Genomic DNA, 19,843 nt, shown 5'->3' on the forward strand with positions numbered 1-19,843 from the left:
ATGTTTTCCTAAAGCCTCTAGGTCTGAGAGAGCGGAGAGGCCAGAAGGCAGGAGGTCAAGGCTACTGGACACCCTACATCCAGTGCATTGTCTCCTTCCTGCCTGTGCTGTCTCTTGTCTTGTAGTGTTTGCACTCTGACTTCAGCTGGTGAGCATGGGGCGTCAGTTATGGACATGGAGAGAAAGGCTCTGCTTTCCGTGACAGGTTAAGGGGAAGCTGTATTAGAGTGGAGACCTGCAGATGTCAGACTATGAAGGAAATCGGAAACAACTAAGGAGCTGGTTTTTTTTTTTTTTTTTTTTTTTGGTTTTTCAAGATAGGGTTTCTCTGTGGTTTTGGAGCCTGTCCTGTCCTGGAACTAGCTCTTGTAGACCAGGCTGGTCTCGACCTCACAGAGATCCGCCTGCCTCTGCCTCCCAAGTGCTGGGATTAAAGGTGTGCGCCACCACCGCCCGGTTTAAGGAACCTGTTTATAGGAACAGTTGGGATGGAGTTGGGTCCTTTTCCTCCTCCTCCTCCTCCTTTGGTTTTGTCTTTCAGTACAGCGTTTGGATAGAACCCACACCTCGTGCACTCAGTGTACACTAAGCCACACCTCCAGCCTGTCTGCTGTTTTTATACAGGAGGCATGTGTGTTGGTTGTGGTCAGGAAGGAAATGCTAGTGGCCTCTCTCATTCCCACCCATATCTCTCTTCAGGAGGCAAATGTGTGGCTCTGTTAATGTCTGGCCGAGTGATAAGGTGTCTTCAGATGCTTCCTTTTCATTTCCCTGCACCATTACCTGTGGTACCTGCACCACCTGAACCTGCACCACCTGAAACCGTGGTTGGGCAAGGGCCTGGGGACTAAAAAACACGCAGAGCTGCGCTTCACTGTTGAAGAAAGAATGCCCATTTTATTATGGTCCAAGGCAGCTTACGTAGTGCTCTCCCTGACTAGTGGCCACGCCCTAGCTCTCGGGATTTTCTACTGCAAACCCACCAGAACCCACTTCCTTGTTATCAGGAACTCATAAGGGTTTCATGCCCAGAGCAGCTGCAAGCATGGAAAAACAGCAGGCAGGGGGTCATAGAAAGTTCAGGGTCTGAGGGTCTGCAGCTCTCAACAATTGCCTTTAGAGAGGGTTAAGGTATGGGTCACACATGGTCAAGGCTGGAGCCAGAGCCCTAAGTGAGGCAGGAGTTTGGCGGGCCGATGTTGATGTCAGCAGGAGTAGGATAGATTCTGGGTTGCCTCTTCTTGGTTTGTTTGTATGGGTTTTCATTAGAATATAACTTCTGTGCTTACATAGTGAAAAGACTGGGGAGTTGGTGAAGGGTGATGGAGTCCTGTAGGTATAACCAGAGCAGACTGAGGGCCTGCTTCAGACAGAGAGTCGTGAGAGGTACTACTAGACTCTCCCAGAGAAAGAAGAAGTGGTGTACTTCCTCTTCCTCAATACAGGCTGGATTTGTTGTGGAAACTGTGGAAGCACAACAGGAGTGGGTAAACTTGAGCTGGAGAGTGTTGCCTTCTTGTCTGCATGATGTGCCCATATGGCCTCTGCTCCACCTGCCTTCCGTCCCAGTAGACAGCGCTCTCATTGCTCACTCTGCAGCCGTGCCAGACTTGTCTTTCAGTATGTGTCACCTGCTGATAGCTGGGTCTTCCTGTCACCTCATTTTAAACGCTGCCCCCAGAACAGACAGTGATTTCTTTTTTGTTGTTGTTGGCTTTTTGTTTTTGTGTTTTAGACAGGGTTTCTCTGTGTTACACTCCTGGCTGCCCTGGAACTCACTTTGTAGACCAGGCTGACCTTGAACTCACAGAGATCCGCCTGCCTCTGCCTCCCAAGTGCTGGGGTTAAAGGCGTGCAGCACCACTGCCCAGTGACATGAATTTCTTTAGTATTTTATTGAAATATAAAATACAGAAAGCATGAACATGTTACAAGTGTGGAGCTCTGTGAGTTGCCTTCCACAAATGGCGTATGTCCAGAGTGAGGCAAGCATCCTGGTAGCGCATCCTTTCCTCATCTCACCACCCAGATGACCGTGCACCTAACACTGACAACATGAGAAGTGTCTTTGAAGCTTTAACACAATGCCCACCCGGACTAACCTACAAGTCACCATCCATCCTTGCTACATTCCATCATCTTGTGTGTGACCATAGATCCTTCTCAGCTGAGTGCCCCATGTATCTTTGATCATTTTTGTTTGTTTGTTTTTTGTTGTTTTTTTGAGACAGGGTTTCTCAGTAGCTGTGGAGCCTGTCCTGGAACTAGCTCTTGTAGACCAGGCTGGCCTCGAACTCACAGAGATCCGCCTGCCTCTGGTGCTGGGATTAAAGGTGTTCATCGTCAGGGCCTGGTATATCTTTGATCCTTGACCTGAGGCGTGTGGCACCAAGACAGTACTGAGACAGGGGCCTGTCTTCCAGGGAACCAACCCTAGTTTAAATGCATGCTGGCCCACTAGTAATCACTGACTGGGTGAACAGTGGAGTGCAGGAGATGAATTGTTTGGGAGAGAAATGGGCACTGTAGAAGTGTGCAGCTAAACTTGTTCTTCTTTCCCCAGGGAACTGTCAAACAACTTCTGCTGTTCTCTGAGACCGAGGGGAGCCCCTGCTTCCTAGATGTCTGTGGAACTTTCCTGGTTGCAGGGACAGATTTAGCTCACTTTAAAAGTTTTGATCTTTCCAGAAGGTACCATTTTCTTCAAGTACTAGTTTTTTTCTTTTAAATTATGAGATAATTCAGTAGACAAAAAAGTTAGAACAGTGTCAAAAATCTCAGGTTCTTACTTCATGTGACACCTCTTTTTTTTTTTCCTTACTTAGAAGATACCATTCATTGGTTCTAAAAATTACCCCCCTTTTCACTGTGCTAGGGATTCAGTGCATCAGGTGCGAAGCAGTGAGCTGAACAGAACCCGTAGGCCGAGTCAGAGCAGTCAGAGAAGTTAATTTCTGTGATCAGCAGAAAGGTGCCAGGAAGGGACCTCTGCCTGATGCTGAGGTCATTCCTTCTTCTCCTGTCCTCACACAGGGAAGCAAAAGTGCACTGCAGCTGCAAGAACCTGGCCCAACTGATCCCTTATGTGGGGAACATCACTTCTCTGAGATGCAACGCCAACGGGAACAAGATTAGCATCCTCCTTAGCAAGGTAAGGCTGACTTCCCTGCTGACCTTCTGCTGCTCCATATGAAGGACCTCCCTGGAAGAGGGGCTGCGCCTTTGGCTTCTCACAGGCCCTTAGCCGGCTGCTGTGCCTGGGTAGGTTCTCCTCAGTAGGTCTTTTGGGTCTTTATGTCTTGCCTTCTGTCTAGCCCCCCGCCTTGCTTCTTCTCCCTCCTCGATTTCCTGCCTTCCATCGGATCTCTCCTGCCTGCTTCCATCTTGGCACACACTCTGTTTTCATTGTTACTGTTGTTTGTTTTTATATATTCTTTGTGTCTTTCACAACATGCATCTCCATCTCATTCATTTCCCCATCCCTTAGTATCCACTGTCTGCCCTTGCAACCTCCCCCCCACAAAATAAAATAAAATTTGAGAAAAAAAGAAAAGAGAAAAAAAAGGGAAAAGGAAAAAAATCTCGTCATGAAAACTGCATTGTGAGACAGTGAGTCACGCAGTAAACCCTTTTATCCACATCTCTTTACCTGCAAATGTTCATTGCAAAGAGTCATCGGTCTGATTCAAGGCCTCCGGTTTCTGCTACACTGTTGATGCTGGACCCTCACTGAAACTCCTCTTGGTTATCTTGATGTTGCCTTGTGTCATGGAAATTCTGCAGCTTTGGGTCTGCAGGACAGGTCCCTTCACGCGCTCCATGAGATCACAAATGGGATGCATGATGGTGTGGGCCGACCCATAACCCTGGTTCTGGGCCCGCCAGCTCTCCCTTGTCCTCACCACCAGGGTGAGTGCTCTTGCTTTGTCCTGGCAAGTTCACCCCTTGCAGCAATGAGCAAGGGGTGGGGCCAGTTCTCCTGCTTTCATGTCCTTGGTTAGATCCCCCATACCTACACCTTCAGGGTCAGCTCTACTGTGTTGTCCTGCTGTGTTGTGGGCCACTTTCCTAAGTGCTGCAGCTGATGGGGGGCAGGGCCAGCTCTTCCACCTGCCTTGGGCATTGATGGACGGGAGGGTGGGGGAGTAACATCTCTCCCCTACCCATGATGCCACATGACAGATGAATAATGGGGGAACTCTACTATGCTTACAACTTCTGGCCTGGTTTGCCTACACATCTACCAATGAGTGGGGTTGGCTCAATTTTCCTGCCCACTTTATTGTAGAGGTGCAGGGCCAGCTCTCCAGACACACTCTTTTTTGTTTGTTTGCTTGTTTGGTTGGTTGGTTGGTTTGTTTGTTTGTTTGGTTTTGGTTTTGTCATTGTTGTTGTTTCGAGAAAAGGTTTCTCTGTGTAGCCTCGGCTGTCCTGGAACTCACTCGTTCTGTAGAATAGGCTGGCCTTGAACTCACAGAGATCTGTCTGCCTCTGCCTCCTGAGTGCAGAGGCTGCACCACACACCTGACCTATACTCTCTGTTCTTACAGCTTCACCTGCCTGTTCTGTTGTTGTTTTCATCAGAGACAGTGGTGTCTTGTTCAGAGCCCTTTCTCCTTTTCTTGTTGTCTTTGCCACCCAGCCAGACTCTTAGTTACAAGAAGGGTGACAGTTTCTTCCATCACTGTTAAGTGTCTTTTGTTTCTGCAAAATTTCATCTTGTCTTTTTAAGGGACTCACATTCTATTTATGATTCTCGAGCTGTTAGAATAAAGTTTTCTTCTGGATATGTGTCTCCTCATCATTGTTTTGAAGACTTGAGCATCTGGCTGCCTTTCACACTGGTGGGAGCTCTGAGGAGGACACTGAGTTAACAGAACACAGAGGCTGGTGGACACAGAGGAGGAGACGAGCAATGGGGGGTTGAGCCCAGCTCTTCCCTTTCCTCACTTTCTTTTGTATGTACATGTACATGAGATTCTTCTGCAAGTATTCAGAAGAAGGAAATGAGAAATGACCCTAAGGTGGCTTGTCTGCAGCTCTGGACCCTGACCCTAAGGCGGCTTGTCTGCAACAAGGGAAGAAAGTGTGGGAGAGCCCCACAATGGTGTCAAAGTAATACAAAAGGAGATAAGGACACAAAGTGGCCACAGTGTGAGGCAGGCAGCATGAGACCCGTTAGTAGAGAGCTCTCTGGATCGAGGTAGGGAGCATTTGAAACTGAGGCGAGAACTTCCTGAGCCTCAGAAATCCATGTGTGTAGAGACTGGAGAGATGGCTCAGAGGTTAAGAGTACTTGTTGCTCTTGCAGAGGACCTCAGTTCTGTTCCAGCACCTACCTGATGCTTCCCAACTGTTCTTATCTCAAATTCCATGGGTCTGACCACCTCTTCTGACCTCTGTGGGCACCAGGCACACATGTGCTACACATGCGTACATGCAGGCAAATATGAATGCACACAGAATCAGATCTTTTTCTCTTTTTGTAAGGTGTGTTGTTTGTTTTAAGAAATGTTTGGAGCTGGAGAGAAGGCTCAGAGGTTAAGAGCACTGTCTGCTCTTTCTGAGGTTCTGAGTTCAGTTCCCAGCAACCAAATGGTGGCTCACAACCATCTCTAGTGGGGTCTGATGCCCTCTTCTGGCATAAAGCCATGCACGGCACTCATACATAAAATAAATATTTTTTTTTAAAGAAATCCTTGTGTGTAATCATGAGGTAGGGCAGTCAGGATCACTAGTGAAGGTCTGAGCCTAAAAAACCCAGAACAGCTGAGCCTGAAACCAAGGTTAAATCCAGGACCTGCTTGGTTTCTTTTGCTTTCGAAGTCACTTACTGAGCATTCTCTTACGCAGTTTTCAGAGAGCCCTCAGGTGAGCCTGTTGTCACTGCTTATGCTGTCAGATGGGGCATGGGCCAGTGTGCTCCCACTTTCTTCCTCCGCTTCAAAGCTTTGCTTGAGCAGTTACAGGCTCAGGGTGCTTTGGGCATGCTGACATCTCGTTATCTTGAAATAGGCTCTCTAAAACCTTGAAATGAGAGTCATATATATAACATAAAATTAACCATTCAAAGTGAGCGATCCAGTGGCACTTGGTACATTTGCAGTATAGTACAATGACCCCCTCTATCTGGTTCCAGGCATCTTCATTCTAAAGAAATATGTCATACCCATTAACTCTCTGCCAGTCCCATCCCCCATCATAGCCCCTGGCAACCACAGGCGTGCTTACTGTCTCTGAATTTCCTTGTTCTGGACATGTCATAGAATGTGTGGCCTTGGATTCTGCCTTCTTTCACCCACTGTAGCGTTGGGGCTCCTCCATGTTGTAGCATGTGCCAGTGCTTCATTCTCTCTGTGCCTGAATTGTTTTCTCCATCAATCCATTGACGATCCCTTAGTGAACAGAGCTTCTGCAAACAGCGCGGCAGGAGCCACCGCCTTCATTAGAAATACCACTCAGGACTTCATGTGTCAGCTGCCAAATGGAAATGAGCCTCACTCCATCAACTGTATTTATCTGTACACATGTCGTTTTTGCCATAAATCCAGATTCCTTTTGAGTCCCTTGGTTATTCTGTCTCAGCTAAGAAAATGTCTTCAGGCTGAACATGGTGGCACACCCCTTAAATCCCAACACTCAGGAGGTAGAGGCTGGTAGATCTCTGAATTCAAGTCCAACCTGGTCCAGGTCATCCTAGGCTATGTACTGAGACCCAGTTTGTTTTGTTTTGTTTTTAATTTCTAGTCAAAACTAAGAACAGCTACAACTTTTTAGACTTTGTTCTAAGTTGTCTGAAATTACAAAATAGTAACTAAAGAACTATTTCGGTGTGCTTAATAAAGCATTGAAATTATTGTGGTGGCATGCCATTGACTGGAAGCCACAGAGACTGGTGGCAGGTGCATTTTCCTCAAGCACAAGCTGTGTCAGCCCCATGGGCACAGGCCCTAAAGCACTCGCCAGCTCTGAGCAATACGTCTTTTCTTTCCTAGGTTGACAACAGTCCTGATTCCAAAATCTACATCTATGATGTTGAAATGGACACAGTGAATGTCTTCAACTTCAAGACTGGAGAGATTGGACAGATGCAGACACTGCCCTTCAATGAGCCAGAGACCAATGAGTGAGATTATAGTCAAGGGTTTCTAGGAAACAGTATTTGCCTACTGTCCAGCTTACTAAGTTAGATTTTTGAACCTTGGAGCCTAAAACAAACACTAAGCAGTTGAATGTTGTAAGGACTTTAATCCCAACATTTGGGAGGCAGAGGCAGGCGGATCTCTGTGAGTTCGAGACCAGCCTGGTCTACAAGAGCTAGTTCCAGGACAGGCTCCAAAACCACAGAGAAACCCTGTCTCGAAAAACCAAAAAAAAATAAAAATGAATGTTGTAAGGAGCGGTGGGCTGTGTTCCGCCCGACTCCCAGCCGCCTGGCTAGCTTATGCCCTGAAATAACAACACACAAATTGTATTCTTTTAAACACTGCTTGGCCCATTAGTTTTAGCCTCTTACTGGCTAGCTCTTACATATTGATCTAACCCATTTCTAATAATGTGTGTAGCCCCACGAGGTGTGGCTTACCAGGAAAGATCTTAACCTGTGTCTTTCTGGAGTGGGAGAATCATGGCGACTGACTGACTCGGCTTCTTTTTCCCAGCATTTTGTTCTGTCTACTCTGCCTACCTAAATTTTCTGTCCTATTAAAGGGCCAAGGCAGTCTCTTTATTTAACCAATGAAATTAACACAAAACAGAAGACTCTCCCCCATCAGTTGAAGTAGATTTAAGTTTTTGGTCTCTGTTCTCCAGGATTGAGACTATGGAACTGACTTAGTAGTAACTCAAAATTTGGAGGGGCTCTCCCAAACATCTCTAAAAATGTCTCACAACAGAATGGCCTCAGACTTATTGGCAACTCTAACAGGAAAAAGGTGTTTGATTGTCTTTGTAGAGAATGTTTCTAGAGAAGAGTAAAAAAAAAAAATCAATGTCTTTCTGTTGCGGGAGGGTTGATATAACACATAAATATAGTTTCTGATACAGAAAACATGTCCATGGGCCTTAAAACACTTCTAAGCACTTTGCTACATCTATGTTTGATTCTGCATGACTTGAGTCAGGAAAGCAAACAGTTTGGGAAAGAATGCTGGATGTGGGGCTGGGGAGATGGCTCAGTGGTTAAGCGCACTGACTGTTCTTCTAGAGGACCCAGGTTCAATTCCCAGCACCCACATGGCAGCTCACAACTGTCTATGACTCCAGTTCCAGGGGATCTGCACCCCTCACACAGACACACATGAAGGCAAAAACAACAATGCATATAAAATAAAAATAAATTTAAAAAAAGATTGTCTTCTGACTGCACACATGCAAAAAAAAAAATGCTGGATGTGTCTGCCATGAAGTAGGTGCAGGACAGAGAGCATGCTTTGGAAACCTTCAGGCTCGGTGACATACTTTTTCTGTCATCCTTTTTTTTTTTTTTTTTGTACTGTTCTGCTATTTTTGCTAGTTTTTTTTTTTTTTTGTGTGTGTGTGTGTGTGTGTGTGTTTCATTGATTTGGTTGATTGTGATGCTAGGGCAGATCCCAGAACAGAACCTGGTGTGTGCTAAGCAAGTGCCCTACCACTGAGTTACTCCCCAACTCCAGCCTTACCTTATGCTAGTTCCAGCAGGCCCTGACTCAGATCTTCCTGTCCAGTCTACCCTGAATTCTTCCCGTCTCTCTCCCTGAGTCCTGCCTGCCTCCTTTAACCTGCTTGGTCTGCTTTTCATCTCTGTTGATGCCTTACTTCTCTTTCTACCTAACTGTGTCACTGATCTCCTGCCTCAGAATATGGGCCCTTGAACTTTTGCTCCTCAGATTGGCCTTCATCCCAGTCCCAGTCTTCCTGGGTTCTCTGTGACCAGGTGTAAATCTTTGGAACTAAGCTTTCCTTCACTTCCTACTATCAGTTCCCCTCTTTATCTTATGAAATGTCTTTAAATTCCTGTTTTTCTCTTGACTCTGCCTGATTTCCATGACTTCTCTTTTAGAATAGGAAACATCCTTTCTGCCTATTCTAAATCTCTTACCAGACCAGCCTCTCTTGGCCAGACTTCTTATAGTACAAAGGAAACAACCTGTGTCTGACATTTTATAAGTCCTTTCCAAAATTCTGTGCTTGTCACGTCAGTTATGCACAGAGCTGAGCAGGCTATGGCCATGGGCAGCCACCAGTGCTGGTGTTAGCAGCACCCATGAGGGTTATGTTTCCTGTAGGAGTGGGTCCTGAACAGCCACCAAGGGCCATTGAGCCCAGCAGTTCCATACTCTCCCTTGGGTTTGCTGTGCCCTCTAGAGGGTGGGTGGCACCTAAGGATGGCTGTCTGCCTTACCTTGTAATTCTTCCTTTTTGTGTGTGATTGTCCTGCCTTCATCTCCCAAACAACTAAAACTAATAGTGTGTATCATCACACTCATTTACTGTTAAGATTTCCATATAGATCTTCTTCAAGGGACTGGAGAGATGGCCCAGCACTTAAGAGTACTGACTGATCTTCCAGAGGTCATGAGTTCAATTCCCAGCAACCGCATGTTCGCTCACAAGCATCTCTAGTGGGATCTGATGCCCTCCTCTGACATAAAGGTGTACATACAGATATAGCTCATGCATAAAATAAATAAATCTTTTTTTTTTTTTCTTTTTCGAGACAGGGTTTCTCTGTGGTTTTGGAGCCTGTCCTGGACCTAGCACTTGTAGACCAGGCTGGTCTCGAACTCACAGAGATCCGCCTGCCTCTGCCTCCCGAGTGCTGGGATTAAAGGCGTGCGCCACCACCACCCGGCTTCTTCTTTTTTTTTTTTTTAAAAAAAAAAAAAGAGCTTCTTCAAGTTTTGGGCCCATAAATCATGGTATATTATAGATGGGACTTCCAGATCCAAGCATCATGCTCTGTGTCTCCAAGCCAGACTTCCCAGAGCCTTACTCCCAATTTCTCAGTCTGCTAGAATTTGTTTTGATGGGATGCGCGGTGGTGAGCACTTGCCAACACTGCCACCTGCTGGCATTGGCTGAGATGGCTCCGAGTGGTAGCACTGAAAGCACTGTTCTTGTCAGAGTTGGGGACAGTTCTTCCCTTCTGTTTTAGGACCCACATGTTTATGCATGAGAGACTAACAAATTACGTTCCTGTGAACCATTTCTGGGATCAGAGTGAGCCCAGGCTCTTCGTGTGTGAGGTCTTGCAGGAATCACCTGGAGCCCAGTCACAGACTGTAGACAAGCAGCCCCACATGGAGGACACATGCCCCAAGGTACCTATTGTTTGCTATGTTACATGTTTAGACATAAATGGTGACCATTTGCCAGATAGTGTCTTCATGGTATAACTTACAGAAGAGTTAGTAAGAAAATCCATCCGTGTGAAGTAGAGAATCTGCCTCGTATCTCCCACTGGATAGGGTTACTGTGTCATCAGGATCACTTCGACAGACAAATGGTCGACAGATCCATCTTTTGGGGGAGGTGGGTTTTGAGACAGGGTTTCTCTCTTGCGCCCTGGCTGTCCTAAAACTAGCTCTGTAGACCAGGTTGGCCTCGAACTCACAGAGATCTGCCTGCCTCTGCCTCCTGTCTGCTGGAACTAAAGGCATGCGCCACCACCATCCTGCAGACAGACCCATCTTGAGCCACACAGGAAAGTTGCAGTGTGAGGTGGATGGTGTTCTCCTTTTTATCTGCTCCACCCTTCCTGTCTAGGTCCGCCCCATTTTTTGATTTTCTTAACTGGCCCATGTTACTCTTCTCTGTGGGCAGAGCTTTTTTTTTTTTTTTTTTTTGAGCTCTAATTTTTTAAAATTTATTTTTACTTAAAAATTTCCACCTCCTCCCATTTCCCTCCCCTTTTCCCCATCCCCTCCCCCTCCCTCTCCAGTCCAAAGAGCAGTCTCTGTTTCCCTCCCTGCCCCTTTTCTCCCCTTCAACCCTTTCCCAAGGTTCCCATGCTCCCAATTTACTCAGGAGATCTTGTCTTTCTGCTTCCCATGCAGATTATATCTATGTAAGTCTCTCTTAGGGTCCTCCTTGTTGTCTAGGTTCTCTGAGACTGTGATTTGTGGGCTGGTTTTCTTGCCTTATGTTTAAAAACAACCTATGAGTGAGTACATGTGATAATTGTCTTTCTGGGTCTGGGTTACCTCACTCAAAATGATGTTTTCTAGCTCCATTTGCCCACAAAATTCAAGATGTCATTTTTTTTCTACTGTGTAGTACTCCATTGTGTAAATGTACCACATTTTCCATATCCATTCTTTGGTTGAGGGGCATTTAGGTTGTTTCCAGGTTCTGGCTATGACAAACAAAGATGTTATGAACATAGTTGAGCACATGTCCTTGTGGCACAATTGAGCATCCTTTGAATATATACCCAAAAATGGTATTACTGGGTCTTGAGGAAGGTTGTTTCCTAATTTTCTGAGAAATTGCCACACTGACATCCAAAGGGGCTGTACCAGCTTGAATTCCCAGCAGCAATGCAGGAGTGTTCCCTTTACCCCACAACCTCTCCAGCGTAAGTTGTCATAAGTGTTTTTGATCTTAGCCATTCTTTTTTTTAATTTATTTATTATGTATATAGTGTTCTGGGCACCAAATCTCATTATATATGGGTGTGAGCCATCATATGGTTGCTGGGAATTGAACTCAGGACCTCCGGAACAACAGTTAGTTCTCTTAACCTCTGAGCCATCTCTCCAGCCCGATCTTGGCCATTCTTACAGGTGTAAGATGGAATCTCAGAGTTGCCTTGATTTGTATTTCTTTGATGACTAAGGATGTTGAACATTTCCCTAAGTGTCTTTCAGCCATTTTAGATTCCTCTGTTCTCTGTTTAGGTCTGTACTCCATTTTTTTTTATTGAATTATTTGTTCTTTTGATAACCAATTTTTTGAGTTCTTTGTATATTTTGGAGAGCAGACCTCTGTCTGATGTGGGGTTAGTGAAGATCTTTTCCCATTCTGTAGGCTATCGTTTTGTCTTGTTGACCATGTTTTTTGATTTACAGAAACTTTTTAGTTTCAGGAGGTCTCATTTATTAATTGTTTCTTTCAGTGTCTGTGCTGCTGGGGTTATATTTAGGAAGTGGTCTTCTGTGCCAATGCGTTCAAGTGTACTTCCCACTTTCTCTTCTATAAGGTTCAGTGTGGCTGGTTTTATGTTGAGGTCTTTGATCCATTTGGACTTGAGTTTTGTGCATGGTGATATATATGGATCTATTTTCATTCTTCTACATGTTGATATCCTGTTATGCCAGCACCATTTGTTAAATATGTTTTCTTTTTTCCATTTGCTATTTTTTGCTTCTTTGTCAAAAATCAGGTGTTCGAAGGTGTGTAGATTAAAATCCGGATCTTCTATTTGGTTCCATTGGTCTTCCTGTCTTTTTATGCCAATACCAGGCTGTTTTCAGTATTGTAACTCTGTAGTAGAGTTTGAAGTCGGGAATTTTGATGCCTCCAAAAGTTTTTTTATTGTACAGGATTGTTTTGGCTATCCTGGGTTTTTTGCTTTTCCATATGAAGTTGAGTGCCGTTCTTTGGAGGTCTGTGAAGAATTTTGCTGGGTATTGCATTGAATCTGTAGATTGCTTTTGGTAAGATGGGCAGATTTATAGAACTATCCCTTACTGCCTTAGCACGTGCTGAGATTGGGTCTGAGGTAGAGCTGTAACCCCCATTCACCTCTCACCAGCTGTCCTCAGACACTGTCTTCTGTGCCCTCATTTCCCCCACCTCTGTGGAGCCACCTCCATGTAGATGTACTCTTGGCTCCAGACCAGAACCCACATAGAAACTGGGACTCTGATACTTCCCAAGTCTTTTGTTTTGCAAGGTGTCAGATGTGCCTAAAATCCAGGCAATCTGTGCCCCTGTTGCCCACCTTTCTCTCAGAGCAGTTTGCATGCACAACTCCCAAGTAAGTCGGCACGGGGAAGCCTGTTCTATAGTTTCGGGGTTTATCTTCCTGGTGGAGGCATTCTCACAGATGGGAGTCTGCTCCTGAGACCCTCTGAAATCTGAAATCCTGAGAATACCAGGAGCAAATCCTGTCCTTGATCCTCAGTCGCAGAGGCTTCTGTATCACTGGGATGAAGGACACATTGCCAGAGGACTTTTCCAGAGGACTATTCCTGTGACAGCCCAGGAAATATGGGCACAGCAGAGATAATTAGGGGCGGCTGGTGCTGGTCATGTGGTCAAATGGTTCTGTTTTTATTTATTTATTTTTTTAAATTTATTTTTATTTTTTGGTTTTTTGAGACAGGGTTTCTCTGTAGCTTTGGAGCCTGTCCTGGAACTCCCTTTGTAGACCAGGCTGGCCTCGAACTCACAGAGATCCGCCTGCCTCTGCCTCCCGAGTGCAGGGATTAAAGGCGTGCGCCACCACCACCCGGCTTATTTTTTTTTTTTTTTGGTTTTTCGAGACAGGGTTTCTCTGTAGCTTTGGTGCCTGTCCCGGAACTAGCTCTTGTAGACCAGGCTGGCCTCGAATTCCCAGAGATCCGCCTGCCTCTGCCTCCCGAGTGCTGGGATTAAAGGCGTGCGCCACCACCGCCCGGCTGGTTCTGTTTTTTTTGTGACAATGGTGTGTTCAGCTCTAAGAGTTCACACTAGAGTAATGAGGAAAAATATGTGTCCTCTTTTTAAGAAGCAATTGCAGATAGGAATGTGGTCCCAGCATTTGCTGTGACTGACTCTGCTCACATGCAAGAGAGGCAACATGACATCTGGGCTCTCTCCTGTACCGTCCATATTCCTCAAGAGCAGAGAAGAGGGGGTTTGTTTATTGTCAACATTGTCATTGTTTGGTTTTGTTTTTGAGGCAGGGTCTCACTGTGTAGCTCTGAATAGAACTCACTGTGTAGACCAGGCTGGCCTCTCGCTCAGAGATCCACCTGTCTCTGCCTCTCAGGCTTCACCTGGCTCCTTGATGAGTTTTAAATCAGAGCAAAGAAACTCAGAGGGAGAATTTTTAAAAACACAAGCACTCTTGGGTTTCCCTCATGAACTCAGATGGGTTTGATGGTCAGTCACTCCTGGGGTCTGTTGGTCACAGGTCAGGTGCAGTCATACAGGAGAGGCTGGATGCCTTATTCTTCAAAGGGGGTAGATAAAAAGCTTGGGAAGCCTTGCCAGAAATAATATCATGACCATACACCCTGAAAAGAAACCGAGAAGAAAATTATATTGCTAAATTTAAAACCAAGCTACATTCTCCTTTGTCTTTCAGGAAGATGTTTTGATTCTGTCATTTTTCGCTTCTGAAGAGCATGGCTTCTTGCTCCATGACTGCTTCCCCCGGCCTCCAATCTACCAGAACCTTCTTGGAATGGAAGTGCCTCATTATTACTTCACAAAAAAGGTGGGAATCCCTGACACTTGCACAATTATCCTCTGTTTTCCCCTCGGGTAAATTCTTCCACGTGTCTCTAGCATACTTGAGATTTGAGCTGGCCCTCCAGGTTCCGAGGCTCACCTCTCATGAGATCAGGTCTGCCATCAGCTGTCAGTAATTATCTGAGATTCTGCAAGCACTGATGTCTCCGGTGCTGGGAAACCTCACAGGATGTGTCTTTGCTCTCAGGGCAGACGAACCTGATAATGGTCTTGTGACTCTTGGCTCTTCCCTTTTGAGTTTCCTTCTTTTTGTTTTTGTTTTTCTATTTGTTTTTCAAGACAGGGTTTCTCTATGTAACAGTCCTGGCTGTCCTGGAACTCACTTTGTAGACCAGGCTTGTCTCGAACTCACTAAGATCCACCTGCCTCTGCCACCTGAGTGCTGGAATTAAAGGCGTGTGACACCACCACCTGGCTTTGACTTTCTAATGACAGGTCTTTCAGCCTTTGTCATTTCCTTTTATTCTAGCTGAGTTTTTAGAATAATTACTCCTATGTTCTTCTTAAGGAATTTAGGAATTAGAAATGATACCAGTCTCCCTGCTCCCAGCCCAGAGATGATCACTGTGAGGTGGCTGGTGTCAGTACTCAGGAAGGCACATGCACATGGTTCTTTATAAGCTTTTGAAAAAATGGGATCAGTAAACACTAGTACACATCCTAACTCATGTATGTTACATGCCTGAGATCCATTTGGGCTGTGGTTCTCAGATGACACACTGACAAAAGAAACGGAGTCCGGGTGGGCAATCTCACGCTGTTGTATCCATTTTTTACCACACTGAGCTACCTGAGGGACTTTTTCCACCCAGGATCCCAGTGGGCTTGTGGCACCAAAGCTCAGTCGCAGGGGCTGGAGCTGTCAGTGAGCTCCATAGTCGCTGGGCTGCAGCTGCTGGCATGGCTTTGATACCCTGAACTAAAGATCGAGCTGGAACCCCCACCTTCTGGGAAAATGTGGACATCCTCCCTACACTCCCCTTGCATTGTCACACCGAAAGGTGGGGGAGGGGACCTACGGTGTCAGCTTTCACCTTTTACCTAGTGTCTCTTGTTTTCCCCAGTATGGTGACGTACAATCAATCTTTAAATGAGCCCTGTGCTATTCTTATTGTCTGAAACAGACCTATTTTTTTAAAATATTTTTAATTTTATGTGTGCATGTCTATATGGGGATGAGTGCCGGTGCCTGTGGAGGCAGGAAACAATACAGGTGGTGGTGAGCTCCCTGGGTAATGGGAACTGAACTATGCAAGAGTATGGCGTGCTATCATCGACTGAGCCATTTCTCTAACCCCACTCCTCTTTTTCTTTCTTTCTTGCAAGATTTTAATTATGTAGCCTAGGTCAGCCTTGAACTCACACTTAGTTCTTCTGCCTCAGCCTCTTGAGTGCTGAGATTGCTAGGATTACATGTGTGTACAACCATGCCTGTTGTAGCCAAAAGTGAGTCGTAGGATAGCCACAGGGAGACAGAGCAGAGTAAAAACCTGTATCTTGTGAGCAGGCCCCTCCACGTAACCACATAAGCTAATGAAACTCTCATGTGGACTGCTATCCACAAGCATACGAGCCACACTCGGCTCTTATCAGAGCTGCAATTTACTTTAAAAGGAATCGGTGTAGAGAATAGGGTGGCAATGGACACTGCCCCTTGATTTGTGACCATTGCGATCAGCCTTATAGGGCTTCTAGCTTTAGGATCTGCAAACATGTGTATGTAACGATACACACATTTTAAATAAAAACGTGTCTGGGACAGTTGGTTCCAGTTTTCCAAGTTACCCTCTGCAGCGGTGTTGCGGAGCCGCTGGAAGCTGGTGCACGAGCCGTCTGTCTGTTACACTTCCATGTGCCTTAAAAGTGGAGTTGATGCTGGGAAGGTATTCGTGTGATTGACTGAGTTCTGGGAGTCCTTTTTCTGTCAGTGCGGTGTCCTTAATTGCTTTATTTTAAAATGGAGTTCCACCACCAGACTGATGTTTTCTTGGCATTTTTCAATCTTGTTTTGTGTTCTTTGGTGTAATTTCCCTTTGATTTGAAAACAGAAAGTTTGGAAAGCTCTTTTAAATTCCTCCTGTTGAATTTTCCACATTAATCTTGTGTTCTGGATTTTGTTTCTTCCACACATTGATGCATGCTCTCTTTTTCTCGTCTCCTTTTCTGTGCCTCCACCCATAGTTGCTATTCCACAGAAGAGGCATATATGGTGCCGTCGTAAGTATGAAACCCCAGGTTCTGGCTTGTCACCTTGGCTTCGTCCCATCTCTGAGACTCTTGCTTTCTTGCTGTATTGTGTGTGTGCCCGCACTTCCTACCTTCCCTGCTCAGCTACACAGGAAACTTTTCTGGAGGGCTAGGGCTTTTGTTTGTCTGTAGAACTATGTGACTTAGTGAAGTGTGACAGGAGCCCATTGGCTGTTAGTCTGGTGTGTCTCTGTGGCATGTGCAGCCATTTCACGTGATCTCCAGATACAGAGTGTTTGAGTGACCCATGTTTGCAATATAAGGAGTATCATCAGTTTACCTTACAAAGTGCCGCCAAGGACTAGCCAGAAGCACCGTGTCCCTTTCAAGGCTGCTCTTACCCTGCTTGACAACATGCAGTCTCCTGTCCCCCGGGTTTTCAGTGCCCACCATTCCAGGATGGTCTGAGAAGGTCCAATATTCTTAGTTCCTAGCACCCTTACCATGTGACTGGCAGGTTGTTCCAGTCTACTATGACATAGGATAAATAGTCTCTGCCTCCTGTTCAAACACAAATGGGGTTCAAGCCTTGTTTAACTTCCAAGATGAGACAAGTTCAGATGTGTGCAGGGTAGTTTGGCCATAGGCAACAGTTCTTGCCTCAGAGATAAGTATCAAGGAGCTAGAATAAAGAAGCATGGTGAATAGACAGAGAACAGGAATTCCAAGGCATCCCAGGACGCTCACACAGTGAACTGGGTTCTCATTAGAATTACAGCAAGGATGATGTTACCAGTGTGAAGGACATTGCCCAACTTGGTGCACAAATTAACCAGATTCTTCTGTCACATTGCCCAACTTGGTGCACAAATTAACCAGACTCTTCTGTCACCTAGTTAGTGATTTTATATATACACACACACACACACACACACACATGTATAGTGTCATTATGTATATGTCATTAAATATATGTGTATATTTTATATATATATGTATCCATCCATGGACCTACACTCAAGCTTCCCTCAATGGAACCTGTGCTTATGCCCTGTGCTGTGCCTAGGGCTTTCCAGTTTCAATGAGGCATGATACACTTCAGAAGATTTTCAGAGTCCAGGTCAAGTGTTGCTTCCTCCTTGGGATCTTCTCCCTGAGCCTGCTAGGTGGGCTCAGAAAGAAGTGTGAGGCTGAATCGTTCATGACAGCTGAGCTGGGGAGGAGGTGGTTGACGCCACCAATTGGGTCATCATGGTGGCAAATTTATGCTAGAATATGTGTACATAGTAATATGCAAACGGCCTGCCGAGAGAAGGGAGTTCCAGCCCTGGAGAGAAGAGTCCAAGCACAAATGTAGAGGCTGAGCACACTAGAAGAGCCCTGGCAGGGGCTGTGGGCTCCTCAGCACCTCCTGACAGAAAGACAGACTAGCATACTTTAGTTCTAAGAGGCAAATGTGTGGCTGACTTGGTTTAAAGCTGGTGAAAGTCTTCATGATTAATGAAACATGGGGAGAGGGTAGCAGAAAGAGCTGTTTCTAATGTGAGACTGACGTCACCGAATCAGAGACTGAGAAAGCAAGTTTATTCCTGGACAAGCTTTGTTTACCTATTGTCTGAAACAAGGGACCAAAGCTTTGATCAATTCCAGTGGCATTAAAGGTTTTTCAGGACCCTGTGGGAACCATTTGGCCTGTGGCTATATACCTATGCCTCCCTGCATATAAGTTTCCCAGTGGTTGTTTGAAGTTAGACGTGAGACTGGGTGCAGGCATTGCCTTTACTTATTACTTGACAAGCCTATCCGGCCTTTGTCCTCCAGCCTGGAGAAATAGAGAAAGAAGAGAGGGTGGATTCTGGCCACTACCACATCCCTCAGATGGTAGCCAAGAGACCCCTACGAGACTTTGTGGGGCTGGAGGACTGTGACAAGCCTACTCGGGATGCCATGCTCAACTTCAGCTTCTTTGTCACCATTGGGGACATGGATGAAGCTTTCAAATCTATCAAACTCATCAAAAGGTAAGACGTTCATTCAGTAAAGTGTCAAGGTGCCACGCATCTTACCCACAGTCTTCAGCCTTTTTAATGCCTTCTTTCTCTTAAAAAAAAAAGATTTTTAGATTTATTTTATATGTATGAGTATTTTTCTTGTATATATGTGTGTGAATCACGTGTGCCTAGTGCCTAAGGAGATCAGAAGGCATCTGGTCCCTGGGGCTGTAGTTACAGATGGTTGTGAGCCATCATGTGGGTGCAGACCCTCTGCTATAAGTGCTCTTAGCCACTAATCTGTCTCTCTAGCCCCTCTTGTGCTTTCTTTATCAATTATATTTTAAACTAAAAGCTCTTCTGTGATCATATTATAGTGTTTGTTTTTCTAGTCACCATTAGCCACCAAGCTCAAGGATCTGGCACACTGTTTGGTGCTGCAGGCAAGCCTGGCTCCTGGTATCAGTGGTACCAGGAGCCTGTAGGCTGTTATTTTGTCATTTTCATTTATTTTAAAGTGTTCAGAGTACTCTGATCCAAAGTTCTGTAGGTGCTGAATATTGCTCAAAAGTATTAATAAACACCAAAACTCAATGAAGTACAGTTAAATTTTATGAAAAAAGTTAGCCAGAGCACTCGGGAAGCAGAGGCAGGCAGATCTCTGTGAGTTTGAGCCTGGTCTTCAGAGTGAGTTCCAGGACAGCCAAAGATACACAGAGAAACCCTGTCTCAAAAAACAACAACAACAACAACAACAACAACAACAACAGAAAATTGTGAAAGAAGTTCCATTGATGTAGATATGCTGGCTTGTTCTAGTCCTCCCAGCACTTAGAAGGTTGAAGTAGGGAGACTACTGTAAGAAAGAAGCTAGCCTGGACTCTGCAGCCATCTCCGGGCCAGCCTGTGATGGAGTGAGAGAGGCCCTGTCTTAAAAAAGAAACCAGTAAGGGTATCTACAAATTTGTTCTCCATTTCTGAGAGAGCTCAGAAATTCTTAGCAAGAGTTTCTGACAGATTTTTATTAAAAGGGTAAAGTAAAATATGGGAGAGTTATACTATAAGAAAGGAAAGCTGTGAAAAATAAACGCCTGAGGCTGGAGAGATGGCTCAGAGCACTGGCTGCTCTTCCAGAGGACCCAGGTTCAATTCCCAGCACCCACATGGCAGCTCACAACTTATTGTAACTCCAGTTCCAGGGCTTCTGACGCCCTCACACAGAC

At 45.5% G+C, this 19,843-nt stretch overlaps 1 protein-coding gene across 3 annotated transcripts in view; it reads left to right on the plus strand.

Annotated features, from left to right (window-relative positions):
• Ift140 (intraflagellar transport 140) overlaps positions 1-19,843 on the plus strand; it is a 90,476-nt gene that overhangs the window by 27,607 nt on the left and 43,026 nt on the right. For 2 of the 3 annotated variants that reach the window (XM_057776806.1, XM_057776807.1), the window contains 6 exons: positions 2,564-2,691; positions 3,034-3,151; positions 6,996-7,126; positions 10,136-10,301; positions 14,276-14,407; positions 18,451-18,650. In XM_057776806.1, the coding sequence (XP_057632789.1) occupies positions 2,564-2,691; positions 3,034-3,151; positions 6,996-7,126; positions 10,136-10,301; positions 14,276-14,407; positions 18,451-18,650 (875 nt within the window). The remainder of the gene's footprint in view (positions 1-2,563; positions 2,692-3,033; positions 3,152-6,995; positions 7,127-10,135; positions 10,302-14,275; positions 14,408-18,450; positions 18,651-19,843) is intronic. The other variant, XM_057776808.1, reaches the window with a different exon arrangement.

Source organism: Chionomys nivalis, chromosome 7 (genome assembly GCF_950005125.1).
Source record: "Chionomys nivalis chromosome 7, mChiNiv1.1, whole genome shotgun sequence".
Classification (NCBI taxonomy): domain Eukaryota; kingdom Metazoa; phylum Chordata; class Mammalia; order Rodentia; family Cricetidae; genus Chionomys; species Chionomys nivalis.